Here is a 27,638-nt window from a genome sequence, read left to right on the forward strand (position 1 = left end):
CTTATGTATATTTTTTATAAAATAAATTATATATATTTATATTTAAATAAAATTATTCACATTAATTTATTTTAATCCCATTTTCCATTAATAATATTACCATCTTTACAAAAAAAGCTTCCAGTACCATTGGCATTATCTCTTTAAAATAAACCACAAAACTTCTCCCCGTTACTTAAAAATAAAGTCCCAAATCCTTCCTTATTATCATCTTTAAATTATCCATCGTATTTTATCCAATACTCATCTACATTATCTAAATTCTTGTATTCGAATAATTATTAATCTAAATTTAAAGGGTTCTCATTGTATAGAATACCATATCCTTCGAATTTATCTTCTATCCAATCTCCTTCATATGCAGGATTTCCACTTGCGTAATATAAAGTACCTTTTCCATGCATTTTATTTTCAAACCATTCGCCATTATAATAACCTCCATCTTAATAAGAAAATTTACCTTTACCATGGCGCATTCCATTTAATTTCTAGCCTTCATATTTTTAGTTGTTTTAATATGTTTCGATTATATATTCGATTCCTTTTAATAAATATGTGTAATTGTAAATATTATATATTTTTTTACTTGTATTTAATTATGGTTAAATTATTGTACTTTATTTGTTATTTTATGAACTATTTTTTAAAAAATAAATATTAAAGTTAAAATTATAACTTAATTTTGCTTTTGTTTCATACTTTAAATGATTTAAAGAATTATATAAATTATTTGTTTATAATAATGTATATAAGCTTTCATTGTTTTATTGTTATTAACTGTTTAAACTTCTATATTTTATAAGAATTTATTATACTTAGTCTGATGCTAGAAATGTTTTTATTTGAATAAATATAGCATATATATTTAAATTATTATTTTAAAATACGTTTATAACTTTATAAAGTATTATTATTATTATTATTATTATTTATTATTATTATTATTATTATTATTTATTATAATTTATATCATTTAATCTTTATTTTATTTTTAATATATATTATCTTTATTTTTACATTAAAATTAATTTCTTATAATTCTAAGCTTGATCTTTATAATCTGTAATTACTAATATAATTATTATTATTATTTTAGAATTCTTTTGTTTAATCTTTAATTTAATTTTCTAATATATTATCATCTGGTTATGAGTATTTTTTTTCTATTTCAAAAGGTATTTATACATTTTTATTAGGTACATCTATATTATCTTTTTACATACTTAAAATATTATTTGGACAATAATTTTTTAATTCTTAGATTTTTTTTATGAAATACTAACTTTCTTAATTTATATAAATTTTCATACTATTTAAATCTTTTCTTTTTTCTTCTATAATTTCTACCATTTAAGACAATATATTGAATATAATATTACCATAATATTCTTTTATTTACATCAATTTATTATTTAAAATTTTTTTCGTATTTAAAAGTTTTTATAATCAAATATATCTTCCTATGTTTTTAATAAAGAAGCATTTATTATACATATTCCTAAAGTAAAAATATCACTTTTTGGTATATTATATTTAGGACATAAATCATATTATTTTAAGGCCTTTTTTTAATAAAATATGTTTTTACTGTCATTTATTCAGGTGATATATAGGTTTCTTTAGAAATATTATTTTAACTAGATATAATTGACTAATATAAAGGAATATATCCAATTAATTAAGGGTCAGCTAATTTTATTATTCCGTCTTAGGTTATATGGATTGTTTATAATTTTATATTCTAATGATTAATATTGTTTTATTCAAGAAATAATAAAGCATTTACTGATTATTATATTATATTAAATATTTCTAATTATGTAAATTTTTAATTATTTGATTTAATTCTATTATATATTTCGGATTCTAATGTTTTATTTAAATATTCGTATATTATATAAAATTTATAGAATGTAGAACATATTAAGTTTCTTTTTTATAAAAACAATCTATGGAACATTTATTATTAATAAAAATTAATATTAATATTAGGTTTTTTTATTTTTTTACTTTTTATTTATAATATGGATGTTTTAATTATATCATTTTAAATTAATATTTATTTATTATTTATAAAAAATATGTTTCATCTGTTGTATTTATTTCATATAATATATATTATTTTCGTTTGTTTTATTTTAAATTAATTTTAAGTTCATTTTAAATTGATTCTCGATTTATTTTAATATTGTATTAATTTATAAATTCTTAATATGAATTATTTTTTGATTATTCATTTCCCATATTTTTTAATAAATTATTAAAAAATAATTAATAATAATTAACTTATTTTTTTTTTAAAAAAAAATAAATAAATAAATAAAAGTAAGTATTAAAGTTAATTTATTACTAAATATATTTTAATGGCATAAGTATAAAATTAGACTTTAGTAATTTTTAAGTGTAGTATTATAGTATAAGTTTTATATATATTTTTTCTAATTAAAGTTAAAAAATAACAAAAATAATTCCAATTAACATTCTGCATAAAATATTGATAATTTAAAAAATAAAACATACAACTTAAACATGTACATAAATAAACTACTCTATTTGATATAAGAGTGTATTTATATAAAAATAAATATAGAAAAACTGATAAATAAGAAGATATTTTAAAAATAAAAAGAAATAGGCAATAATTAAACTTAATAATTACAAAAAATAATAAGGAATAAAAAGTAAATAAAAAAATAATTCAAACAAAACCATTATTTGTTTATTTAATAATTTTAAAAAAATATATATAAAGATCGATTTAAAATCATAATAATTGACTTAATTGCAATACGATTCTATAAATAAATAAGATAATTTTCAATATAGAAAAAAGCAAACAAATATTAAATTTATATATATTTATATATATGTTTGGTATATTTAAATATATAAAAATAAAGTGTAATTAGCGTTTGTAGAAGAAAAATAAAAAATGCAATGAAATCTAAATTTATTTAATACTTAGTTGTATTGTTAATATTTTTGTACACTACTTTAATTTTCACGAATATAGCATTAGATGATTTAATTGAGGATAAAGATAAATCAAGTTAAATAACTAAATAATTGCATTATATTGAACTAATAATATTATCTATATTTTTTATAGAAATTATTCTAAATTCATATTCTTCAGGATTAAAAGTATATATGTGTTTAAATAAATTATATAATTTTTTATTAAATAAATTAAAAAATTTAGCACTATTTTTCTAACAAATCGTTATTTTTAGATTTTCTAATTATTATTATTAGTATAATATTAGTTATCATAGATATATCAACTTCTAATAATTCATTTTCCTCTGTGGCAACTATTATAAGAGGAATTTTTAGATTTCTTCGTATTTTTCTTTTAATAAGAAAAGTATTAAAAATATATATAGAAATATATATATATATAAATATATATATATATATATATTTATATATTTTTATATATATAAATAAATATATATATATATATTTTTTATATATTATTTATATTATTAAAATTTTAGTTTTAAACTTTTAAAAAAATAAAAGTTAGTAGCACAATAAATACACCTGCAGAAAGAATTTTAGAAATAATGTCTGAGTTCAAAGAGTATTTTGATTCTATAAATATTATATAGGATATTCAATGGACAATGGATATAATTGCATCAAATAAACTTTTTGATCCATTAATGTTGGATGAAAATAATAATGAATAGGTTATTGAATGGGTAAACTTTGGAAAAGTATAAACTAATAGTTAAGAAAAATAAATATAACTAAGAAACGAAGAAGTGAAATTAAATGTTAATTAATAGGCAAAATATTTAGTTTTAAAAAGATAAATACCTGTAAATGTTCTGAATGAATTTTAAAAAGTATAATTTTATGAATTTTATTATTTTAAATTAATATTTTTTAAAGTAATTAATTATTTAAGATAATTAATAAATAAAAAAATTGATAAATTATTTAATAAGGAATTTTATTTATAATAATAATTAAAAAAAAAATATATATAAAAATAAAATAGTTATAAATATAATAAATAAAAAAAAAATAATTTAAATATATATATATATATATATATATATATATATATATATATTTATATTTGTAAGATTGATGAATTATATTTTGATTGTTTTAAATTAGAATAAATATCTAAAGGAGATGAAACTAGTTACCTTTTAATTTATTTATTTATTAAATATGATTTGATTTAAGAATTATAAGTTGAATTGAGCTCTTTTAAATAATTTGCTTTGTCTATTTAGAATGGATATAATAATAATCCTTATCATTATAAATTGCATGCATTTGATGTTCTTTAAACACTTCATTTTTTTATGAGAAAATGTAATTTTTGCGATTTATCAAAAACTACTAAATTAGAATAAATTGCTATGTATATAGCAGCAGCTGCTCATGATTATGATCACCCGTATTTTTTTATAATATTGATTTTTCATATATTTGTTTTTTTATATGATATTTTTAAATCATTTTTTTTATAAAAAGTGGATATAATAATGTTTTTCTTATTAATACTAATAATATTTTAGCTTTAAGATATAATGGTTAGTAATATATATATATATATATATATATATATATATATATATATATATATATATATATATATATATATATATATATATTTTAATAATATTTTTAATTTTTATTTAGATTTAAGTGTATTAGAAAATTATCATACAAGTTGCTTATTTAGTCTTATTTTAAATAATAAATAGAATATTTTTATTCATTTAAAAAATGACGAATTTAAATAATTTAGAGAACTTGTAATTAGTATGATCCTTGCAACTGATATGTCAAAACATTTTACAGATATATCAAAGTTAAAATCTCGTTTAAGTAGTTAAGGTATTGAATAATTTCGTTGTTTTAAAATAAATAAAATATAGATTTTGAAATTGATAATAAAGATAAAAAAATTTGTATGGAAAATTTATTACATGCATCTGATGTTAGTAATCCTATTAAAGAGTGGAAAACTTGCTTTTAATGGACAAGTAAAGTTATGATGGAATTTTGGAATTAAGTATTACTTTTTTTAAATAAAATACTTAATTTATTTATAGGGAGATTAAGAAAAATTACTTAGATTGCCTGTAAGCTATTTATGTGATAAATATACTACTAATGTATCTAAAAGTTAACATGGGTTTATTGATTTTGTTGTAAAACCATTATATGAAGTAGTTGTTGTATTTTTACCTGAATTGTAGTTTTATTTAATTAATTTAGAAAAAAATAGATAAAAATGGACTGAATTACTTCCTAAATATGATTAAGAATTAAGTATTGTTTAAATATTATATATTTTCTTATATTTAATAATTATTTAGATAAATTAATTGAAGATAATGAAAAAAATAAAGATTGAATATATAATTACTAATAAACAATTTAATATTTTATTATATATATGAAATAAATATGAAAAAATATCTAGTAAAATAAAATTATTAATGTTTAAAAAATATTTATAATAATAAATAAACTTTTAAATAAATTGTATATATTTTTTTTGTTTTAAATAATAAATTTTAATATATATTTTTTTTTATTTAAAATAAAGGATGGAAGCAAAAAAAAAAAAAAAAAAAAAAAAAAATAGGAAAAAAATATATTTTTTTTTTTTTTTTTTTTTTTTATTGAATCATTATTAAATTAAATTAACTTATTAAAAAATATCGATTTAGTTTTAAAAGATTTCCTTATCGTTATTTTTACATTATAAACATTAACATAAGGATGTACATTTGACATTATTTTAATGACAAACACAATATTTTTTTTGGCAATATGAATGCTTACAATGACACCCTTTTATATGAGAATTATTTAAAATAACTGGTTTAAAAGCAAACTTTGTTTTTTTTTTCTTTTTATAGATTATTTTTTATCTTTCTACGTCACATTATTTAGTATTATGACAATTTTAGCATTTGCAATCTTAATTACAGTATTCTCCTATAGAAAAGCAGTCACAGTATCTTTTCAAACATTTACTTTGTTTACAATGGCAAGCTTTTAAAATTTTTTCGTTTGAAAGATTTTCTTTTTAATTTTTTGTGATTTCAGTTTTTTAAAGTTATTCTTAATTTTATTTTTCGGGTATGTATTCGATTTTTTATTAAATATTTTCATATTATTATATTATTTTGGAAAGATTTTAATCATTTTCGTGCATTTATTTTACTTATTAATATAAATAAGAAGGTCTTATAATAGGATTTAATTCTTATATTTATTAGTTTGAGGTTGTATGGAAATTTTAATTATCTTTATATAAATAATTGTTTATTTAAAAATTATATTTATCTTCCTTATTGGAAGATGCGGTTTTTATTTAACTTTTTTCGCATTAAAATTCATATTTTATTTGGTTTGGATTTATTTAATAATAATTAATTTACTATTTGTATTCAGGTTGTGGAGGATAATTTATATATTCTAGTTTTTCATATTAATATGGTTAATATAATTAGTTTTAGTTAATAAATTGTTTATATTATTATATACCTTAATAATAAAATTAATCATAAAAACTTGTATATTATTAAGGTTATTAGTAGTTTGGAAAATGACATAATGGATAATAATTAAATGGCTAGTTTTCTATTTGAGGTCTATTTTTATTATATTTATTTTAGGTATTTTTTTAGGTATTTTTTTTACATATAAAAGTTCATTGGATTACTTTTTTAAATTATCTTGTTTGAAGATAATGTGTAATTTTAAAAATATTATTGATCTTTTTATGGAGAATATAATTCTTCTATTGGATAGTCATATTTAAATTAATAGTCTACATAAGGATGTATGTTATTAATTATATTTCGGTTCATTTTATAGGAGATATGTGAAGTTTTTAATTAAAAGTTTTATTTTTATTTTGATTTTTTTTTTCAAATTTTATATTTGTAATATTTTTAATTTTTGTTTTTTGTTTTTTATTTTTAGTCATTAAAATTATAAAATTGGTATAAAATATTTTTTGCATTATTTTATATTTAGAAATTATAAGATAAAAGTAAATTTTTAATTTATAACTTTTTATTTATGTTTTTTTATTTTTGTTATTTTTTTTAATTATTAATATTAATAGTATAAAATTGATATATATATATATTTTATTAAGTTTGAAAGAAATAATTTTTTTTATATTTTTAATTTTAGATAGAAAAAGATATATATAAATTTAATAAGTTATATATTTTTGTAATTTTATTTTATATATAGATATTTTAAATATAAAATATTTTAATTTTATATTTTAAAATAATTTTATTATTTTTTAATTTTATATTATTAATAATTTTTAAATAATAATTAATATTAAAAAACACATTTTTAAATGTATAATTAATTATAATAAATAAAAATTTTTAATATTATTTTATTTAAAGTACTTAAAATATTCAAATATATAAAATTATATTATTTTAATCACAAATTTTTTTAAGTTCTTATTTTTAATTTAATAAATTACATGAATAAACAATTATTTCTTTTAAAGGAATATTCTAATTTTATTTTTATGTAATTAAATATTAAATAACTTCATTATTAATTTAATTAAAACTTAAATTTATTGTTATTAAAAATTCTAGTAAATTAGTTTTTTAAAATAAATCAAAAAAAGTTTTAGTTTAAATATGAGGCATTTATGGTATATTTAATTCTTTAATTTTTAATTTTTTTAATTATAATAACTAAAAAACTTAATCATTAATATTAATCCAAGATAAATCTAAACTTTCAAGCTATTCAATTAATTAAGAATTAAATAAATCGATAACTCCTAAATGATTAATATATATGCAATCATAAATTTTTAATTTGTATAATTTCAAACAATTACTATTATTAAATTAATATTTATATATAATTATATATAAATTATATATATATATATTTATTTATATTTATATATAAACTATATATAGATTATTTTACTTTTTCACTAACAAAGATAAAGATTAATTATCAAAATGAGAACTTGAGACATCAAAATATTATATATGTTAAATATTTTTAGAATTAGCATATTTTTAAAATCCTTAATGGAAGAAATTAATACTTTCATAGAAACTTAGATATTCGAAATTGTTTTAGTTTTTTTCGGATAAATAAAAGAGGAATTTATCTGTTAGTCGACAACATTTTAAAACTAAAGTTTTGATTTATTTATTTTATTCGAGAAGTTAAATAACTCCTTAGTCTGATATATTATTACAAAAACTTAAGTTTATGTCTTTTATTATAGTTTTTTTAGATGATAAATATATTAGAGTTTAATCATTTATGTTTGTGTTTGATAAATTTAAAATTTCTAAATTTTAAAAAGATGATTCTTATATATATTTGCTTATTTAATTTGCAGATAATTAAGAACAACTTTCTAATGATAATGATTATATTTATTTCATTTCTTTTAAAAAAAGAAATATATTGTCGTTTATCATACATGAGTAAAGTTTTATTTAAGAAAGGCTTTTTAATTATTCTTTTATATTAATTAATATGTTTGGGATGTCTATTAATGTAAAATATTTAAATTAAATAGACTTTATTTCTTTAGGCTTTTAGGTTAAATTTTATAATATTTCTTAGTTCGAAAAATTTGAATCGTAGGCTAATTTTATACTCATTTTTTTTTATTTTTTTTTAGATAATTATTTTAAAATTTGAATTTTATATTTATTTTTTACTTAATATATTTTTGGTATGTTTGTATTTTTTATTAATATATTTTTTATAAAAAGATTTTTTTTACTTAATAATTTATATAAAAAATATAAATATTAATATAAAAAGCTAAATTTATATATTAAGTTTTTTTTTTTTTAAATATTATTATAAAATAATAATAATAATATGAATGAATGAAAAAACGCTAATAACGCACAAATAAAAAATATATCAATTTAAATGAAATCCTTTAGAACCTTCAGTAATTGCCTATATAAGTTTTTATTATAATTATTGTTTAGATTAATAAACAGGTAATTCTAATTTATTAAAGCATGTATGTGCTATAGGTAGGCTATTAACAACACCTTATTTATCAAATATTTCTATTGGATTAGCTTCAAATCCACCAAAGGGTACTTTGAAAGCTCCTAATAAAAAAATGAAATATATATGAATGCATTAAATATTTACCTGTTAAGAAGAAAATAAAAGATTGTTTCATTTCTTCATTAAAATAATCTAAAATTTCCCAAAACCATATAATTTATATAGAATCATTATCATAATTACCTCCATATTTAGTATTTTATTTCATATCCTTAACTTTTTATAATATAAATAAATAAAAAAAAAAATAATATATTAAATAATAATTAATATATAAATATAATATATATATATATATATATTTATAAATATTTATATATATTACTATTAATTTCTTTTTAACCAGCTAATCTTAAACCTAAATCTCTTTCATCAAAAAATAATAGTCCTTCAGGGTGTATAACATCATAAAATCCACTAATAAAAGCTTATGTTTAAGGCTTAATTTCTTAAGTAAGTTTATAATTGACGAAATCTTTCACAAAATCTTTCTTATTTTCTTATGTAACTTCTATATTTCTACCATTTTCAATTAAATCAATTTATCCATTAATTCCAAATTAATTATTTTCAACACAATACATAATATCGCATCCTGTAATATCATTTTCTAATATCCAAAATAGATTTTTACCAATTTAAATATCAAAGTCTTCAAAATCACTTATATATAAAGGTATTTTTAATATATGTTTTAAAAATGATCGTGTTAAATCTATTTCGAAGTCTATTTTATTTGTTAAAGCTAAGCCTACTAATCTACCAATAAAGCGGAAATTTAATAAATTATCAGGAATTATAGTACTTAATGGATTCGGCTATAATGTTATTTTATTAGAACTTAATTAAAAAAAGCCTTTCTTTGGATCAAGTACCTATGTATATATAAGAATACTTATATTTTCTTTATTTAATAATTTTTACATCTTTTAAAGCTAAGTTTACCCATTCTCTTGCCATACCACCTTAGTCTATACCTTATTCACCTTCAAAATTTATAATTAATTATTAATGAACTAAACTTGCAGGATCGTGTTTTGATAATTCGGCTATTGTAGAGGTCCAGATTTCTTCACGATTTACATTTAGAGTTATTTAAGGTTAATAATCTCCATAATATTCAAAACTGTAATCATGTTTTTTTTTCTTTTTTTAGCTTGAATTTCTGATACTATGCTATTATTTTATATATATTTTTATATAAATATATAATTATAAATATTTATTTATATATTTTTATTTATATATATATTTTTAAAAATATAAATTTATATATATTTTTTTAATAAATTTATATATAATATAATAATTATTTATATATATATTTATATATATTTTATTATTTTTTTTTAATTTTTATATTTAAATCAATATATCTTTATTTATATCTTACTTTAAATATGACATTTTAAATTCCATAGATAATTATCTGTTTTCTTTAAGAGTTAATTTACCTACTTTTTTCATGAAGGAAACCCATTTATTTTTTTTTTCACTTGTTTCTATGAAAAGTACTATTAGCCCAACAAATTTTTATTCTATTACCATATATAGGTCATTTAATGTAATTTATTCGCTATTTGAATTTAACACATATGAGAATTATTTCTTTAAAGATAAATTTTCATCTCCTGGTACGATTGTATTGGATATTTGTTCTTATTTAAATTCTTTTGTAAATGTTTTCTATAATTAAGGCTCTGGTATATGGTTTTAATTTATTTAGTCTTCTTCTTTATTTTAATTAAAGAAATCAAAAAGTACTATTATTTATTTAACTCCTAAATTAAATCTATCATATGTAAATTTAGATGATTCTATTTTTTCAGACATTATTTATATGGAATTATATAGTATCTCATATAGAATAATATATAAATCTTTTAATTAGGTCATCCAAGAATCTTAAAGAGACTCTAAAATCTATTTATTAAGCATTTGTTTTTCATTTTCGTACCATTTTTAAGCACTTTCATCACCATCTTCTTGTTTTCGTAATTCCAATTCTTTCTATAACTCCTATATTAAGGTTTTTTTAAACATTTCATCATATAAATTTATCATATTTTTAATAGTTCTTCTTATAGTGGCTATATAAATAAATATTTATATGAATATATGTATATATATATATATATATAAATATATTTATATTTATTTTTTATATTTTATATAATTTATTACATATATATATATTTACATAATTAATAAGTCATATCTGTAAAATTATCTTCTATTAAAGAATGGAAAATAAACCTTTTTTATTATGAAATTTCATCGTTAGAGTTTAAATTTTATAATTAATGAACTATAAAGATGTATTTTTTGTAACTTTTTACGAAGTTATTACAGTGTTCAAGTTTTTCTTGGAGTATTTGGCGGTTTATCTATAAAATTCTAGTAGAAATTTTCTCGAAAACTTCTTAATTTTGGCAAATTCTGTCTTTTAGTTATTAGTAGATGTTTTCGTTTATTTTTTTTAGACTGTTCTTTTTACTTGGCTTGTTTTTGAAGTTATAGAAGTAAAAAATGTCTAAAAATTGGTCCGGTATGCTAATTTAGAATTTCATTTCGGGAAAAGTCTCATATGAAATAGTCGGTAAATGGTATGTGGGTTAATCTTCAGTTGCTTAATGTGAAAACAGAGAGAGATACTTCGATAATAGAGCCACTGTAGCCTCATAAGATTGATTAGAGTTGCTATTTTGAGTATTTTAGGATAATATGAACTTTAAATTGTTTTCGAGTATGTTTAAAAGGGAAAACGAACTGTTATTATGTACAAATAATGAAGATAAAGGGTCTTTTTCTTTTATATTTATAAGTATAGGGAAGGTCTTATTTTAAATGTTTTTGTTTTATAATATAGAAATATTATAAGTGAATATTTCCTAGTTATTTTAATTTTGTATGAAAAAATAAAGCCATGAAAAAGGCTCAAAAGTAAAGAAATAAGAAGTTATTTATAATAAATTGTGCATTTATAGATTTTTGCTTATTTTAGGAGATTTTTCATATATATTAGAATAACTTAAATATGATAGTTGTGTATTTTCTTCTTCTTCTTCAATTGTTTTTTTTGTTAAAGATTTAATTATTTATATTAGTTTATATAAATTATATGGATTAAAACTTAATATATTTAATATTTCCTAATATTAATTTTAATAGTCAAAGAAATCATCTGTAGATCTATATATTAAGAGTTTTACTATATTATATAAAAAAGATGAATTTATGTTTATTATTTTTAAAAAAGTAGATTTTTCTTTAAATTTCTATTCGTTTTTTTCATCATGAAGAAGATCTTGGGCTAAACGTTTTTTTAAAAATTTCTATTCTTCGGTTAAATTTTAGTCTTCTTATGTTTAGTTTTCTTATTCATTTTGTATTAGCTTTTATTTATTTTATTCTTCTTGTTTATTTTTCTATTTTTAGGCTTCTTAGTGATCTTTTTGGATTTATTCGTATATAGCTAGTTGTTATTGTTCGTCTATATCTTCCCCATATTCAAAATATTATTGTTCTTCTTCAAGTTCGTTTTAGTCTAATATTTCTTATTGTATTTTTAATTGTTCTTGCTCTGATTTTAATTATTGTTCATGATTTTTTTCTGGTTTTTCAGGTTGGATTTTTTCTTCTTTTTGGCTTTATTGATATTCTGGTTCTTTTTATTATTAATTTACTATATTTTTTTATTCGTTATCTTAATTTTCTTGTTTTTTTATTTATTCTTAATTTTCTTGTTTTTGTATTAATTCTTTATTATTATCATTTTCATTATTTTATTAGTCTTGCTTTTTTTAGTTTTCGTCTTCTTTTTTATTTTAGTCTTCCTTTTATTTTTCGTCTTCTTTTTTATTTTCGTCTTCTTTTTTATTTTCGTCTTCTTTTTTATTTTCGTCTATTTTTTATTTTTCGTCTTCTTTTTATTTTTCGTCTTCTTTTTTATTTTGGTCTTCTTTTTATTTTTCGTCTTCTTTTTTATTTTGGTCTTCTTTTAAATTTTCTTTTTTATTTTCTTCATAAACATCATCTTCTTCTTCATCTTCATCGTATTCATCTTATACATGCTCGTCTTCGTCATAATTATCATTTTCTTCATCATAGTTTTCATCCCTATAATCATCTTCGCGTTAAATTTATTATTTTTTACTTTTCTTTTTTTACAGAGGTTTATTTTTATTCTCTTCCTTTTCCAATTCTTCTTCACTTTCTTATAATTTAAGTTATTCGCCTTTATTCATTATTTATTTTCTTAATTTTAAAGCTTCGTCTTTCCATTCTTTTGGCAATTCCTTTAAATAAGCTTATTCAAAAGTCAACAAAATAGCCATTTTTTCATGTTCATTACAAATTTACATTAATTTCTAAAATTCTTCGCCAAATTGTTCTTTTAAATCAAGTTTATTTGAAAAAACTTATCCAGTTAATTTACATACTAACTAATATACAAAATATAAATATATGTATATATATAAAAAAATAAATATATATAAAGATACAGATGTAAATATATATATATATAAATAAAAATAAATATATATATATATATATATATATATATATATATATATATATATATATATAATTTATATATTATTCTTACTTTTTAAAGACAATATTTTTCCCTTATTATTGTTGTTTTTAATTTTTTGAGTAAATTTTCTTTATGTAAAGCTTATTTTCCTTCGTTTAGAATTCTTAATTTTTCATTATGACTACTTTCGTAGAATAAGTCTTCGTTAATTTTATATAATTCCATTGAATCAAATGGAAAATTATAGTCTTCAAAATAAAAATTTTTTCTTGCTGGTTTTTATGTGTTTTAAGTATTTTTTTCTTCTTTTTTATTTTTTTCTTCCTCTTTTTCTTTTAATATTTTTTCGTATTCATCTATTAGTTATCTAATTTTTTCTTTTTCATTGTTTTCTTATTCTTCTAAGTTTTCTAAATCCGGATGTATAATATTAGATTTTTATTCTTCTTTTTCTTTGTTTTCATGTTCTTCTTTTTTCTCATTCTCTTCTTTATTTTCATTTTCAATGTTTTTCTCATTCTCATCTTTTTATTGATTTTCATCTTTTTTTTCATTCTCTTCCTTTTTTTCATTTTCTTCTTTTTTCTCATTTTCTTATTTTTCTTGTTATTAGGGTTCATCTAGTATTTATCTTTAAGTTTTTTATTATACATTATTATTAGCTAATGAATTTTCATCAATATTTTTTTCTATTTGTTCTATATGTTCTATGCTTGTTTATGATTTAATTTTTTTTTTTTTTTAAGATTTTTCATTTTTGTCATTTTCTTCTAATTTATTTTTTTCTAAATTTTCTTTCTCAAAAATATCTTTTTCACTTTTTAAATCTTCCTTTTTTTCTTCTTCTTCTTTTTCAAAATTATCTTAATTTTAAATGATTTTTTCTTAACATTATTATTATTCTTCTTCCGTTTTTTCTGTTTTATTTTCTTTTTTTATTTTATTTTCTTCTTCTTTTTTTATATCTTATTCTTCTTCCTCTTCTTCATCTTCTTCTTCTTCTTCCTCTTCCTCTTCCTCTTCCTCTTCTTCTTCTTCTTCCTCTTCCTCTTCTTCCTCTTCTTCCTCTTCTTCAACTTAATTGTATAATAAAAAAAGGTCTTTTAAAATTTCTTCTGACATTTCTGAGATGTCTTATACTTAATATTCTTAATATTTAGATTATTATAGAATTAAAATATTAATAAACTATTAATAAGGTTAAATACAATCAAAATTATAATAATTAGTTTAAATAAATTTAATATTTTAATAGATATCATTCAATTATGCTGCTTATTATTCATAATTTATATAAAATTTAAGAATTTCTTTTTCAAATTAATTTATTTCTTATAAAGGAAAATCTAATTATTTATTCTTTTATAAATTCTAAAAATACAAATAATGTAAATATTTATACATATAATCTTGAATTTTCATATCATCTTTTTTTAATTTTCTTCTTTTTTTTCTTCATTTAAATTTTCTTCTTTTTTTTCTTCTTAAATATTTTCATCTTTTTTTCTTTTTAAAGATTTTCATCTTTTACATTTTCATCTTTTTTTTCAACTTTTTTTTCAACTTTTTTTTCTTCTTTTTTTTCTTCTTTTTTTTCTTCTTTTTTTCTTCTTTTTTTTCTTCTTTTTTTTCATTCTTTTTTTTCATTCTTTTTTTCATCTTTTTTTTTTCCTTTTTTTTCTTCTTTTTTTTTTCCTTTTTTTTCTTTTTTTTTTTCATCTTTTTTTTCATCTTTTTTTTCTTCTTTTTTTTCTTCTTTTTCTTCTTCTTTTTTTTCATCTTTTTTTTCAGCTTTTACAATTTCTTCTTTTTTTTCATCTTTTTTTTCTTCATTTAAATTTTCTTCTTTTACATTTTCAACTTTGTTTACTTCTTTTAAATTTTCATAAAAAACTTCATCTAAAATAAAATTGTTAAAGTCATTATTTTCTTCGAAATTTTTTTTTTTAAGTATTTCTGTTTGTTCTAAAGAATACTTATAACTTTATTTATTTTCAAAGAATTCTTATAAATGTTCCAAAAAGAAAAATTTCGCATATTATTAATCACCTATTTCATTTTAAGTCACGATTTTTAAAGAATTTCTAAATTCTGTAAAAACACCAACTTTTTCTATAGCACTTAATTAAACTAAATCTAATTTATCACAACCCAGAATTTCCAAAAAAACAAATATAAATTTTTAATGGTCTTTAAATTCGAAAAATTTAAAAAGAAATTTCAAAATCGAAAAAGCTCCTTAAAAAAGAAGCATTTCTCGTACATTTTTTATGTTTAATTTTTATAAAAAAGCAAGTGTTTATGAAATAAAGTTCTATATTAATATCTAGGCACTTCCTATATATATATTTGGACTATTTTCTTTGAAAAAATAATTATTTTGTGTAAAAATATATACTAATTAGCCTATATTGTAGTTAAAAAATACTATATTTTCCAAAATAAAGTAAAAAAAATCTTTTTTTAAAAAAAAAATAAAAGGAATAAAAAGAGGGAATTTTCTTAAAAAATCAGTCAAAAAAATTAGATAAAAATCACTTTTTTCATTTATAATTTTATCTAATATAAATTCTAAGATTTTTTGGTTTTTTTCTAAAAAATAATCTCTTCTTAATTAAATATTACATTTTTAGAAATTTTCTTTATTTAATTTTATTTTTTCCTTCTTTTTAGAAAATTTAAATAACTTTAAAAGAATTTCTGCGTAAAAATTTTAATACTCAAAGAGATCTATATTGTTTATTTATTACTAAAAATCTTCCAAATAAAATTCGGTGTCAAATTTGAATGTATTTTAATCAAAAAAGGCATTTTTTAATCTAATTTCGATGTTTCCTTTTATAAAATCGTCATCTAGTGTAAAACTGTTCCTCAATATTAAACATAAAGCTTGTCCTACGGTTCTTTTTGAAGCTATATCTAATATTTATAATGTTGTTTCGACAATTTCGATATATTTTTCGGGAGAAAGTTAACTCTAGATGTCTTTTTTAGTTTCAATAATTTAAGAAAGGTTACAAATAAATTTTTCTGTGTGTTTTTAAATATCTATAATTTAAAAAATGTTTTAATCTTTAAAGTGTTTAAGTAAATATAGGGAATCTAATAGTTAAGAAATATCCAAATTTTTGAATTTTAAGAAATATTTAAGATTATCTTTTTCTGGATTTTCTTTAATAAAAGTAAAGGCTTCTTAAAAATTTATAAAATATGATTCCTATTCATTATATAATTATACAAATTCAAGTATTTTTTCCATAAAGTTAAGATTTTATATATTTAGGTTTATTTTATATTTATTAATAAGTGTATTATCTATTTATAATTTATTTAAAAATGTAATAACACTTTAATAAAAAGGAGTTTCCTTTACATTTTAAATTGTATACTTGAATTTTTTCTATACTATATTTTCAATAGAAGGAAGTAGGTTTTAAATTAAAAAATATCTTATTTTATCTTCATTTGTTTCTTCGTTTATTACATATTTTATAAATTGGTTTACATAATCTTATTCGATTTCGTTATTTATTACGTATTCTATTAGTTATAATGACAAAATTCTTAAATATTCTATTATTTTTCTAGATTTTTAGCATTTTAATATATTTAGATCTAAGTTTTTATGTTAGTTTTGATCTTCTATTTGATCTTTTAAAGGTAGAATTGTTTCTAGTTTTTAGGAAAATTATTCGTTTTCTTTTTTTATTTCTTTTAATAGTTAATATATAATTTCTAAAAAATTTATTATTTGATTTTTTGTTAAATTTTCATATTTTAAAATGTTGATTTACTCTTTATTATTTGATAAAGCGTTATATATAATGACATTTTTTAGAAATAATTTATTATTTATAAAAGAAGCTTTTATATCCTTTATTTTTTCTAAAATAGAAAAAGCTTAATTTTAGTTTCTTGCGAATTTAATTAAAGAAAAATAATTTATATTTTAATTTTTAGTTAAGTTTTCGAAAATTAAATAATTATCTATTAAATGAAAATACTTATATTCAAGATTTATAAATGAAATACTTTTCAATATATATTTATTTGATGAAATAAGGGCTTGTTACTATATATTTTATAGAAATTCAGGTTTAAGTATTTATATTAAAGGGATAAAATATTTAATTAATTAAAAATAAAATTAATTATTTCCTTTTTCTTCAATTAAAAGCTCAAATAACGCTTCAAGAATATTTTCGTGTAAAATGCTTTTTTCTTAATTTTCTTTAAGAGCAATTTAAAGGTAATTTTTTTCTTTAGAGATGTAAAAAGAAGAAATTCTACTTAAAAATTCCTTAAGTATTTATTTATTTAATTTAGTCTTATTTTTTACATATTTAACAAATATTTCGTTTATATTTAAAAATATTATGTCTTTTTTAAATTAAATTGCATTATTTTTTATGTTTTTTTCATCGAATTTAGTGTTTTTTTCATCTATTTTAGTGTTTTTTTCATCTATTTTAGTGCTTTTTTCATCGATTTTAGTGTTTTTTTCATCGATTTTAGTGTTTTATTCGTCTAAAATTGAAATTTAATCTAAAAATTAAAAAAGAATATCAAAAAAAGAATTAGCTCTAAATTCTAGAAGTGTATTATTATCAAGTTTAGTTTTATTTTTTTAATTTACACATAAAATTATTTAAGTAATCAATTTTGCCAATCTTTATTTCATTTAATTATTTTAAACGTGAATTTCATGAAGTACATCTATACATTTAAAATTGAAAGAATTAAATATTTAATTTTTCTAAAAAGTACAAAATTCAATCATTTAAATGATTTTTTCAATTGTATCTTCATTATAAGACTATGCAAAATTAAATACGAAATCACTAAAAATTTAAACGCCAATAAAATAGAGCTCTTTTTTTTCAAAAATCTTATCTAGAATTAATTAAATTTTTTTTTATTTTTCTTTTTTATTCCCTTCTTTACAAAATAAATACCAGCCGATATTTTTTCCATAAATCCCATGTTAAAATATGCATTTTTCGCAAATATTCTCAAACACTTTTTAATATGGACAATTAGTTTAGTTAATTTCACTTATTTAGTCTATAATTAATTCCATTTAGGTTTTGTTCTCGCTTTTCTTTTCAAGAATACTGCACATTTTTTTCTATAAAATCATGCCTATTTCCATATCTTATTCGATTTTTTTAGATGAAATGTATATTTCTTTATTCAAACCGTGTTCTATTAAATCAATAATCCTCACTAAAAAACTAGCTTATATATCTTCGTCTTCCAAAACACTCAAATAGTCCTAAATTAAGCTAAAATAACCTCCAAAATCATTCAGATTTTAAGGAAAATACTTCTCATCGGGCCAATGTAATTAATTATAGCTTAGGCATTCTTCAATTTCTGGGTCATTTTGTTTCTCGTTTTTCACTTTTTTTAAATAAGAGAAATATTCTTGAGGAATATTAACTTAAATATGTGGTTCATCTTACAAATAAAAAGCGAATTTTTTATGATTGGGGACATTATCTCGGAATCTCCAAACACAAACAGCCCTTAATTAATCCCAATTTTATTTTTGTTCTATTTTTTAATAATAAAGGACCAAAAGTAATATTTTTAGAAAAAATTAATTCGGTTTATCAACCCATTTACCTTTTTTTTCGAAAATGTAATCCCTGACTATTTAATAAGGAGTCAATTTGATATTTTGCTTTATTTATTCAGTTATTTAGGCTATTTTTATCACATATTTGTTTTATTCATTATCTATAGATATTATAAGTTCGCTTTTGGGATTTTTTTCACTTTATAAAAAAAAATGGTAGTATCTTGTATATATATCATATGATTCTTAGTCATTATTGAAAGCTATTTCTAAGGCATTATCGCTATTTATGTCTTTTTGGAATAAATTTGATACTTTAAATATTCTGTATAGTAATTATAAGTTATTTATAAATGGAAAATATTTAAAAATCTTGACAAAATTATCCCAAAAGGAACTTTTTTCACGCTTTCCTTTATAATATTTTTATATTTAGTATTTTCTTATTTTTTCTATTTTGATTAGTCTTTGGATTTAGTTATCTTATATTTCGTTTATGTTTTGAGAGTTAAGAGATTTTTCTTGGATTTCTTTTAGGCTTTGAAAGTCTTTTTCTATTTATTGGTATATTTATGAAAGATTTATTGTTTAATTTATATATTCGGTGTATTCTTGGTATTCGTTCTTTTTTTAATTTTTTATTTTTTTTATTTTTTTTTTATTTATAAATTTATGGGAAATACATTTTTTTTTTACCTAATTGTAAAACCAAAAACTTCTTGAAAAAAATGCCGAGTGTGATAATTATAAATCCATGTTTTTTTTTTTTATTTTGTAATTTTTTTTTTTTAAAGAAAATAAAAATAATTATTAGTAAATATCTTTTTTATATTTTTTTCTTATTATTTTAATTATATATATTAAATAATATTATTTTATTTAATAATTATTTATATTGTCTAATTTTAACATAAGATTTTATTTTTCCTTTTTATAATAAAATATTAATTTAAAAATTAAAAATATACCACATAAACAAAATATAATATACTTATGTTTAAAACATAATAATTTCACAAATTCTAAATTTTTCCATCATAGATTTATAGTTTTTTTATTTTTCTTTATAAATTTAAAATGTTTTATTTTTTTAATATTATGTTTTCATTTTCCTATACTAATTTTAAATTAGTATTTAATAATTTTTATTTATAATCATTATGAATTAAAAATATGGTTTTAAAATCTTAATAATTAATATCACCTATAATATATATATATATATATATATATATATATATATATATTTATGCATATATAATTTTAATTGAAATTTATATAAAATTTTATAATATATTACATTCATCTTTTCTTTAATAAAAACAAATTTAGCAATAATCTCTTTAACATTTATTACAATATGTGTGATCACATAAAAAATGTTTATATTATCTTATAATTTCGCTTTAACAATTTGAACAGAAATTATTTAATCTAAATCCTTTTTACTTTATTAATAAATAATTTTATATATAATATATATATTAATTATTTTAATATATATTTTTATTTTTACATTAAGATTTGAATTTTCTATTTCATTATGTAAATATTCATTCATTATTATATGTTTAGAATAAAACATAATGTTTTTTTCAAAAATGTAAGCTTTTAAAAAATCAATCTAAGTATTTTTTCTGGCATTTTATTATGCAATGGAAGTATTTTTATTATCATTTTCTTATAAAAAATTAAGTAAAATTTTATTTTCTAATACAAATTTTAATTAAACATTTTATACTATTAAACTAAAGCATTCTTTTTCAAAAAGTGCTTGTAATTATTCTAATTATTAATTTTCATTAAAAGGATATTCTAAATTTTATATACCTTTAACCCAATTAAACCAATCATTCTATAAATATATATTAATATATATATATATAAATATATATATTTATATTTTTTTTATATATATATTTTTTATATATTTACATATATTATCTTTTTTTATTTTTTTTATTTAATTTTTATATTATTTATATAATTGTATATATAATAACTTCTGATTCTTCATCTCCTCTTTTGTTTTTTTATAAAAGTAGTTTTATTCCATTTTAATAGGCTTATTTAGCTTTTTCTATTTCATTTTAATTAATATAGACTTATATTTATTTTAAATAAATATCTAAAGCTTCTACCACATTACCCATTAGTCCATATATATATGCACATCCAATATCGCATTTATATTTTATCATTAATTTAAGAACCAGATCAATTGAATATTATAGGTTATCCTCTGAATTTTAAAGTTCTTCAATTATTTATTATTAATTAAACTAGAGTAAAAGTTCAATATATAGAATTGAAAAGTCTTCAGGAATTTTTTTTAGTTAGTCTTTTTAATCTTGTATATATACAGAAACTATTTTATATAAAATTTTGGGAGTTTCTTTTAATAAAATTATAACTTGTTCTATAGGGAAGATATTTTCTTGTGCATTTATTAACTCTATGAACTTATTTTCGTCTATTTCTATAAGATTAGAGCTATATTTTTATATGATAACTTTTATATCTTCAATATTACTTAATAATAAGTCTTTTATGAATTGAAAAACCTTGAGTTTTATTTCAAAGGCGGTTGCATTTAAATACATATTAATTGCTAAGTCATATTTTTTTTACATTTTATAAATTTATGCACAGAATTCGATAAAAGGCGAATTACAAGCCTTAGTGAGTAATTTTTCGATTTGATCTTTATGCGAAATGAAAAATGGTTACAAAAGCTTTTATATTTATTAACATTTCATTTCTATTTCTTAAAAATCATATTTATTCTTATATAAATTTTTGTTTGGATTATTTATTATAAAGTTAACGGCCTCATATGATGTTTCGAAGTCTATTTATACGTCAAAATCTTTAATAAAAGCAGTAAAAAGATAAAAATAATCTTAACATTTTTAATTTTTTTGCCTTATTTTATTTGTTTTATTATCTATAAGTAAGTATATAATGGTTTTTATAGTTTTATTTTCTATTTATTTTGGATTTTTTTCCTATATTATTTCTAAATATTGAATACGGAAGTTTAAAATTTCGAGAACTTGGGCTTATTAGTCTAATAAAAATAAACTTGGCTAACCTTTAAAAAAAAATACTAACATTTAAAAAGTTAAGCTTTAATCTATTTCTAGTAGTAATTCTAAATTATTTTAATCGAAGATTAAATCTAAAATTTATTTAGTTGCCTTTTATTTATTTTGTAAATAAATATTATATATATATGTTTTTTATATACTTTTTCCCATTATTCGAATTCCATTTAATTTCCAGGAAAAACTGAACCACCTAAAGTCATTCTTATATACCAGAAAATTTTATAGGGCAGATTATCATTTGATTTAAAGTTTTTTTTTTTATATAAATCTAACATATGTTATAAAGGAACTAAAAAATCTTTTTACTAACTTGTATAAATATATATAATAGGTGTTATAAGTTATTAATTAAGACAATGCTTTTCTATAAAGTCTATATTTTTATTATTTTCATTTTATTATAAATCAATTATAAATTTAGTAATTATTCCCAGTTGTTTACTTTCTTAATAATATTCAATAATATCTTTAAAGGCTTTTTCATTATTAATTTAAGTAATTAGACCTTTACATATAAAAGGATATAAGAGTTTCAAAAACTCTTCGTATAGTTAATAATTTTGATAGACAATATTCCTAAATTTGTTAAATAATAAATTGAAATTCTCTGTATATATTAAATATTTAATAAGTTGTCCTAATTCATGATTATTAAGAAATTTTTACTAAATATTTTTTTCATTATCATCTTAAGTGACTTTTAACTAATTCTATATATAAGTGACTATATACTTACCTAGAAAATCCCTTAATTCATTTTTAAAAGTCTAGACTTCTCCAAAACACATATTTTCTCCTATATAGACATCATAACTTAACTAAAACGCTTCAAAAGGATTTTTATCGAAAATTAATTTTATTTAATAATCCCAGTCTAAAGTAGCTCCTTATAGTATAAAATTATCATCAGTTAGTAAATATATATTTTTTTCTAAAGCACACATTGTCTAGTAATAATTATTGACTTTTATTTTATCTTATATAGTCAGAATTTGCGATTTTAGATTACCAAAAACACCAGAAATTAACTTTTGTGAAAAAATAGTTGCTGGGATAGTAAATGTGGGAATTTTAGAGTATTTTTTATTGTGGAATTTTTATACATTTAATAAATATTAATTATAATTTACATCCACTACAAATAATATCTGTTTATCGATAAAAGCAATAAAATTAATGTTTTTTTCACAGTCATAAAATCTTCTTGAAAATTTGTAGTTTAAATTATTATTAGAAGTCTCTAAATATAAAATAAACTTAAAACAAATAATCTAATTACCACATGCGATACAAATTTTATTATCTTAAGTATCTACACATGGAATAAATGTATTATTCGAACCTTCAAAGTGTTATTATTTGTCTATTTTGGCTAATGTGTGTTAATATTTTAAAGGCTCAATTAGTTTTATCTCCACATAATCTAAAAAAATATTAATCTAGAGTAGAATTTTAAAGTCGTGACTTTAAAAACTATGGAATTTTATAAAAAAAGGATTCTGAGTATCACTCCATAGTAATTAGTGTTTAATCCTTCCAAGCATCCCTTTTTGTATTTATATTTTATTAAATTTATTGAAAGAAGACGTGAAAAATATAATATCGTTAAATTATGAAGGATAAAACTTCACAGATATGATTTATTAATAATCATCGTTAAATTCTTTTATTATTTCTTGTTTTTGGAAATTAAATAATACTATATCTCCTGATTTATAACCGGATAATATGTAATTTTTATAAACGTCAATTGATGTGACGGGACCAGTATTATTTTTGGAAGATTTCAAAACACAGTTTTAAATTTTGTTTATTATTTATATTAATTCGCCTTTATTAGTTCCTAATATCATCTTTTGTTCATTTTATATCTTTTTTATTTATTTATTTATTTTTGTGTGTTTGTTTTTTTTGTTTTTTTTACGTATATTATAGATATTTTATCATCTTTTTTTATTATTTAATCAACCCATTATAAATTTACAAATATTATTCCTTTTTAATATACTAATTAAGGATATTAATTCTAAAATATTTAATGGTATTTCTCGTCGATTTTTTAGAGGGTTTCTTGTGATATTTTTATTTGGTTTTGTTCGAATTAGTCTATTTAATCTAAAATATCGGATGTGTTTATATTATTATTTGAGTATTTAGTTTATTCGTTTTTGTCTTTTTTTATTTTGTTGGGTCGGTTAAATCTAAACTTATAGTATTATCTATTAAAGCGTTTTAAATTACACATGATTAATGGATTTCTTCAAATTCTTCACTGTTTAAATCTTCTAAAAATTCTTATTCATTCATAGGATATTGAAATTATTGATAATTGTAAATATTAGTCAATTTTTTTTATTTTGTATATAAAGGTTAATTAATTTATATTACAATCCTTTTTTTAATAAAAAAAAATACTAAAGATATATAAAATTTAAATAAAAGAAATGTAAAAAATTAAATTATTTTAATTTAATAATTAAGAAAGCAATAAAACATTATTTTTATTTTTTTAAATAAATATATATTAATAGATATGTCTAAAATAATTTAAGTTATTTTAGAGAAAAATAATTTATTATTTACAATTAAAATTGATTTTTAAATAAAAAATAAAATTTTAATAATAAATCAAAACAATTAAAAATTAATTTACTATAAAAATATATAACATTTAATAAAAAATATGAGTAAAGTATACATTTAGAAATAGAAATAGGAGAAAATATAAATAATTTATACAAAAAATTTTATTATAATTAAATATCATACATTATTTTATTATTAAATATTATAATATAAGAGCATTTTACTCTTAAAAAAATTAGTAACTTTTTTCAAAGCTTCTTAGAATTATTAATTTTTTAGTATAACAAGTAGGAATTTTATTTCTTAAAAAAACTTAGCACTTTTAAACCTTGTTATATTACATTTATTACCATTCATAAGTATAGTAAATTTAAATTAATAATTTTAAGGATAAAGCAAACTAATAAGGATAAGTTTTTTTCTAGGATTTAGTATTGTATATAATTAATAACATTTTTACATTTCATTTTTAGAAGAAGTTAATTGATTATTATTACTTTATTATAATTAATTATTATGTAGTTTCATGTATATTTATTTAACTCTAATATTTTCTTCAATAGAAAGTTTTTAGGAAACACTTTCTGTTACAGTATTCGAAATTTTGTTTTTTACTAAATTCAAAAAGTTTGATGTTTTTATTTTATGCACAACAAAATTACACAAGTTTTTAATATCCGAATAGCTTATTTTCGAATTTATATAATTAGTTTAATATTTATAGAAACCTTCAGCTATATATATATTTAAAATTTCTCTAAGGTTCATTACATCAGTTTATATAAAATTATCGTTTATATTAAAATTTTATATATACATGTTAAAATAACTTGTCATAGGATAACTTATATAATCAATAGTTGAAAAAAAAAAATCTTTGATTATTTTTTCTCTGCTTCTTTTTGTTTTTTAGAATATATTATTATTAAGTATTTATTTTTTGAATTCTAATTTATAAAATTATAAATTATATAATGTATTATATATATATATATATATATATATATATATATATATATATATATATATACTTTTTAAATTTTAATTTGATATTATATTATTTAAATCTATACATATTTCAGTATTAAATTAATATTAATTGTTATTATATATTTATATAAAATCATTAAATAAAACTTCATGTAAAGCTAATTTAGAATTTTCAAAGCAAAAAAGCATTGAATCATTTATATGATCGGATTCAATTCTACTTTAATTAATTAGATTTTCCCATAAATTTATTTCTATAAACTTATATATATTTGTTATTTTATAATTAGAATCTTTTTTTGTTTTAAAAAACATATCCATTTAATCAGTTAGGGAAAAAAACATTTATGTAATTCTTATTTTTAAATTTTCTCCAAGTCTCTTTTAATCTAAATATTACTAAATATGGATTACAACTAAAATTTTTATTAAATTTTTTTTAATATAATAATGCAAAGTTTTATATTTTTTATTATCTTAAGTTTTTTCTTTATATTATTCATTATTTTATTAAATTTATGCTTAAATTAAATTTTAGCCATATTAATTTTTTCCAACAAAATAAGAGACTCTTTTTTAATTACAAATATTAAATCTATGATTATAATTATTATTATTATTATTATTATTATTATTATTATTATTATTATTATTATTTTATATTTTTTAATTTTTTTATTTGTTATCTTTAATTTCTTTTTATTTAAAATAATATTATATGATATAAATAAAAAAATATACATTATCCATAATTTATTTATTATTAAAATATTGATTATCTTTAAGTAAAAGATTAATGTTTTTTAATTTATCTTCTGTTAGCTTTTGTAGTTTCTATGTTTAATTATTAATTAAATATTTAAGGCGTGTTATCTATTTCTTATTCTATATTATTATTATTTACAGGATTAATATTTATACCAGGTACAAATACTTTTCTTAATTCATTGAATTTAGCCGAAAAATCTTTAAATTCAAATATCATTTGTAACTTTTTTTCATTATCTTTTTATTATTAATTATTTTTTAAATTAATTCTATTAATATATTAGGAATAATTTTTAAAAGGAGTCATCTTAGGATTGTCGTAAAAAAAAATTATTTTTGAGGATATTTAAGTTTTGAGGAAATCTAAACTACAGTCCATCATGTCCGAATTATTAAAATAGGTTATTAGAGTTCTACATGTTTTAGGAATATATAAGTTAAATATCCAATATAGAAGTAATATATCTTTAGAAACTGTAACTATAGTATATTATCCTCTAACTATTCTTACACATTAATAAATAATTCTTGTTTATTATATGTAATCTTCAAGAAAATATTTATTATATTATTGTTCTTTTTATTAATTATAATTAAGTTTTATAAACCTATTTCTTTTATATTTTAAAGATAATAAATTATAATCTTTAAAAGAAATATTATTTTCAATTTATTATCTATAACTATTTTAATTTAAAAATAAAGGTATCTTTTTAAATAAAAATTATAAAATATATATTTAAAATATATAATAATATATATATATAATTTCTTAATTTAATACTCTTCCTATAGTTGTTTTTATTAAATAAAAAGATTAAAAAATATTTTTAATAATTTATTATAAGTCATTTTTCGTAACTTTTTCTAATAGCCTTTACCTTTTATTTTTATTATAAAACTATTCTAAATCTTAAATACTTAATAAAAACTAATATTAATAAAAAGCATTTTTATATTTTGTAGAGTAAAT

The 27,638-nt window shown here is 17.3% G+C and overlaps 9 protein-coding genes across 9 annotated transcripts, besides 61 other annotated features; 4 read left to right on the top strand and 5 right to left on the bottom strand. All coding sequences in view use genetic code 6, as the record gives it.

Moving 5' to 3' along the window:
* Positions 1-56: 56 nt before the first annotated feature.
* IMG5_045920 (protein kinase domain protein) lies at positions 57-1,401 on the bottom strand (the record flags this gene model as incomplete). The annotated part of the gene is made up of 2 exons (XM_004037615.1): positions 57-1,069; positions 1,284-1,401. The coding sequence occupies 2 exons, from the start codon at positions 1,399-1,401 to the stop codon at positions 57-59; spliced, it is 1,131 nt and encodes a 376-aa protein (XP_004037663.1).
* Positions 906-961: a microsatellite.
* Positions 914-1,005: a microsatellite.
* A 402-nt stretch (positions 1,402-1,803) lies between the features above and the next one.
* Positions 1,804-1,836: a microsatellite.
* Positions 1,837-2,529: 693 nt separating this feature from the next.
* Positions 2,530-5,432, top strand: IMG5_045930 (hypothetical protein; the record flags this gene model as incomplete). Its single annotated transcript, XM_004037616.1, has 8 exons — positions 2,530-3,144; positions 3,203-3,367; positions 3,501-3,854; positions 4,098-4,420; positions 4,498-4,556; positions 4,666-4,863; positions 4,905-5,041; positions 5,082-5,432. 8 exons carry the CDS (start codon positions 2,530-2,532, stop codon positions 5,430-5,432), a joined length of 2,202 nt encoding a protein of 733 aa, XP_004037664.1.
* Positions 3,377-3,466: a microsatellite.
* Positions 3,390-3,491: a microsatellite.
* Positions 3,394-3,486: a microsatellite.
* Positions 3,973-4,039: a microsatellite.
* Positions 3,979-4,021: a microsatellite.
* Positions 4,045-4,090: a microsatellite.
* Positions 4,564-4,637: a microsatellite.
* A 77-nt stretch (positions 5,433-5,509) lies between the features above and the next one.
* Positions 5,510-5,569: a microsatellite.
* Positions 5,570-5,590: 21 nt separating this feature from the next.
* Positions 5,591-5,617: a microsatellite.
* Positions 5,618-6,122: 505 nt separating this feature from the next.
* Positions 6,123-6,593, top strand: IMG5_045940 (hypothetical protein; the record flags this gene model as incomplete). The annotated part of the gene is made up of 1 exon (XM_004037617.1): positions 6,123-6,593. One exon carries the CDS (start codon positions 6,123-6,125, stop codon positions 6,591-6,593), a length of 471 nt encoding a protein of 156 aa, XP_004037665.1.
* A 54-nt stretch (positions 6,594-6,647) lies between these two features.
* Positions 6,648-6,681: a microsatellite.
* Positions 6,682-7,059: 378 nt separating this feature from the next.
* Positions 7,060-7,097: a microsatellite.
* A 137-nt stretch (positions 7,098-7,234) lies between these two features.
* Positions 7,235-7,273: a microsatellite.
* A 610-nt stretch (positions 7,274-7,883) lies between these two features.
* Positions 7,884-7,954: a microsatellite.
* Positions 7,884-7,962: a microsatellite.
* A 748-nt stretch (positions 7,963-8,710) lies between these two features.
* Positions 8,711-8,768: a microsatellite.
* Positions 8,769-8,790: 22 nt separating this feature from the next.
* Positions 8,791-8,840: a microsatellite.
* Positions 8,841-8,931: 91 nt separating this feature from the next.
* On the bottom strand, positions 8,932-10,570 carry IMG5_045950 (ubiquitin-protein ligase, putative; the record flags this gene model as incomplete). The annotated part of the gene is made up of 5 exons (XM_004037618.1): positions 8,932-9,131; positions 9,175-9,306; positions 9,416-9,965; positions 10,015-10,266; positions 10,484-10,570. 5 exons carry the CDS (start codon positions 10,568-10,570, stop codon positions 8,932-8,934), a joined length of 1,221 nt encoding a protein of 406 aa, XP_004037666.1.
* Positions 9,337-9,391: a microsatellite.
* Positions 9,337-9,412: a microsatellite.
* Positions 9,360-9,412: a microsatellite.
* Positions 10,273-10,452: a microsatellite.
* Positions 10,275-10,433: a microsatellite.
* Positions 10,276-10,425: a microsatellite.
* Positions 10,277-10,367: a microsatellite.
* Positions 10,353-10,412: a microsatellite.
* A 611-nt stretch (positions 10,571-11,181) lies between the features above and the next one.
* Positions 11,182-11,286: a microsatellite.
* Positions 11,189-11,295: a microsatellite.
* Positions 11,296-11,619: 324 nt separating this feature from the next.
* Positions 11,620-11,781, top strand: IMG5_045960 (hypothetical protein; the record flags this gene model as incomplete). Its single annotated transcript, XM_004037619.1, has 1 exon — positions 11,620-11,781. The coding sequence occupies one exon, from the start codon at positions 11,620-11,622 to the stop codon at positions 11,779-11,781; it is 162 nt and encodes a 53-aa protein (XP_004037667.1).
* Positions 11,782-12,509: 728 nt separating this feature from the next.
* Positions 12,510-15,409, bottom strand: IMG5_045970 (hypothetical protein; the record flags this gene model as incomplete). The annotated part of the gene is made up of 3 exons (XM_004037620.1): positions 12,510-13,535; positions 13,700-14,695; positions 15,162-15,409. 3 exons carry the CDS (start codon positions 15,407-15,409, stop codon positions 13,412-13,414), a joined length of 1,368 nt encoding a protein of 455 aa, XP_004037668.1. The 3' UTR covers positions 12,510-13,411.
* Positions 12,796-12,853: a microsatellite.
* Positions 12,890-13,092: a microsatellite.
* Positions 13,032-13,111: a microsatellite.
* Positions 13,548-13,690: a microsatellite.
* Positions 14,081-14,232: a microsatellite.
* Positions 14,551-14,607: a microsatellite.
* Positions 14,558-14,613: a microsatellite.
* Positions 14,576-14,704: a microsatellite.
* Positions 14,601-14,704: a microsatellite.
* Positions 15,068-15,480: a microsatellite.
* Positions 15,073-15,159: a microsatellite.
* Positions 15,195-15,406: a microsatellite.
* Positions 15,454-15,488: a microsatellite.
* A 656-nt stretch (positions 15,489-16,144) lies between these two features.
* On the bottom strand, positions 16,145-16,483 carry IMG5_045980 (hypothetical protein; the record flags this gene model as incomplete). Its single annotated transcript, XM_004037621.1, has 1 exon — positions 16,145-16,483. One exon carries the CDS (start codon positions 16,481-16,483, stop codon positions 16,145-16,147), a length of 339 nt encoding a protein of 112 aa, XP_004037669.1.
* A 1,036-nt stretch (positions 16,484-17,519) lies between these two features.
* IMG5_045990 (hypothetical protein) lies at positions 17,520-19,804 on the top strand (the record flags this gene model as incomplete). The annotated part of the gene is made up of 1 exon (XM_004037622.1): positions 17,520-19,804. A coding segment is annotated over one exon (843 nt), but the record flags the coding sequence as incomplete, so codon positions are not given.
* Positions 18,036-18,151: a microsatellite.
* A 32-nt stretch (positions 19,805-19,836) lies between the features above and the next one.
* Positions 19,837-19,876: a microsatellite.
* Positions 19,877-20,416: 540 nt separating this feature from the next.
* Positions 20,417-20,458: a microsatellite.
* A 195-nt stretch (positions 20,459-20,653) lies between these two features.
* Positions 20,654-20,726: a microsatellite.
* Positions 20,727-20,886: 160 nt separating this feature from the next.
* Positions 20,887-20,950: a microsatellite.
* Positions 20,951-21,067: 117 nt separating this feature from the next.
* Positions 21,068-21,107: a microsatellite.
* Positions 21,068-21,113: a microsatellite.
* Positions 21,068-21,114: a microsatellite.
* Positions 21,073-21,209: a microsatellite.
* Positions 21,088-21,193: a microsatellite.
* Positions 21,102-21,142: a microsatellite.
* Positions 21,102-21,150: a microsatellite.
* Positions 21,110-21,142: a microsatellite.
* Positions 21,210-24,160: 2,951 nt separating the features above from the next.
* Positions 24,161-24,817, bottom strand: IMG5_046000 (hypothetical protein; the record flags this gene model as incomplete). The annotated part of the gene is made up of 2 exons (XM_004037623.1): positions 24,161-24,192; positions 24,246-24,817. 2 exons carry the CDS (start codon positions 24,815-24,817, stop codon positions 24,171-24,173), a joined length of 594 nt encoding a protein of 197 aa, XP_004037671.1. The 3' UTR covers positions 24,161-24,170.
* Positions 24,818-24,917: 100 nt separating this feature from the next.
* Positions 24,918-24,955: a microsatellite.
* Positions 24,956-25,875: 920 nt separating this feature from the next.
* Positions 25,876-25,937: a microsatellite.
* A 560-nt stretch (positions 25,938-26,497) lies between these two features.
* Positions 26,498-26,558: a microsatellite.
* Positions 26,559-26,897: 339 nt separating this feature from the next.
* Positions 26,898-26,934: a microsatellite.
* A 451-nt stretch (positions 26,935-27,385) lies between these two features.
* Positions 27,386-27,427: a microsatellite.
* Positions 27,391-27,433: a microsatellite.
* Positions 27,434-27,638: the final 205 nt, after the last annotated feature.

This window comes from Ichthyophthirius multifiliis, assembly GCF_000220395.1.
Source record: "Ichthyophthirius multifiliis unplaced genomic scaffold scaff_1120509250010, whole genome shotgun sequence".
Classification (NCBI taxonomy): domain Eukaryota; phylum Ciliophora; class Oligohymenophorea; order Hymenostomatida; genus Ichthyophthirius; species Ichthyophthirius multifiliis.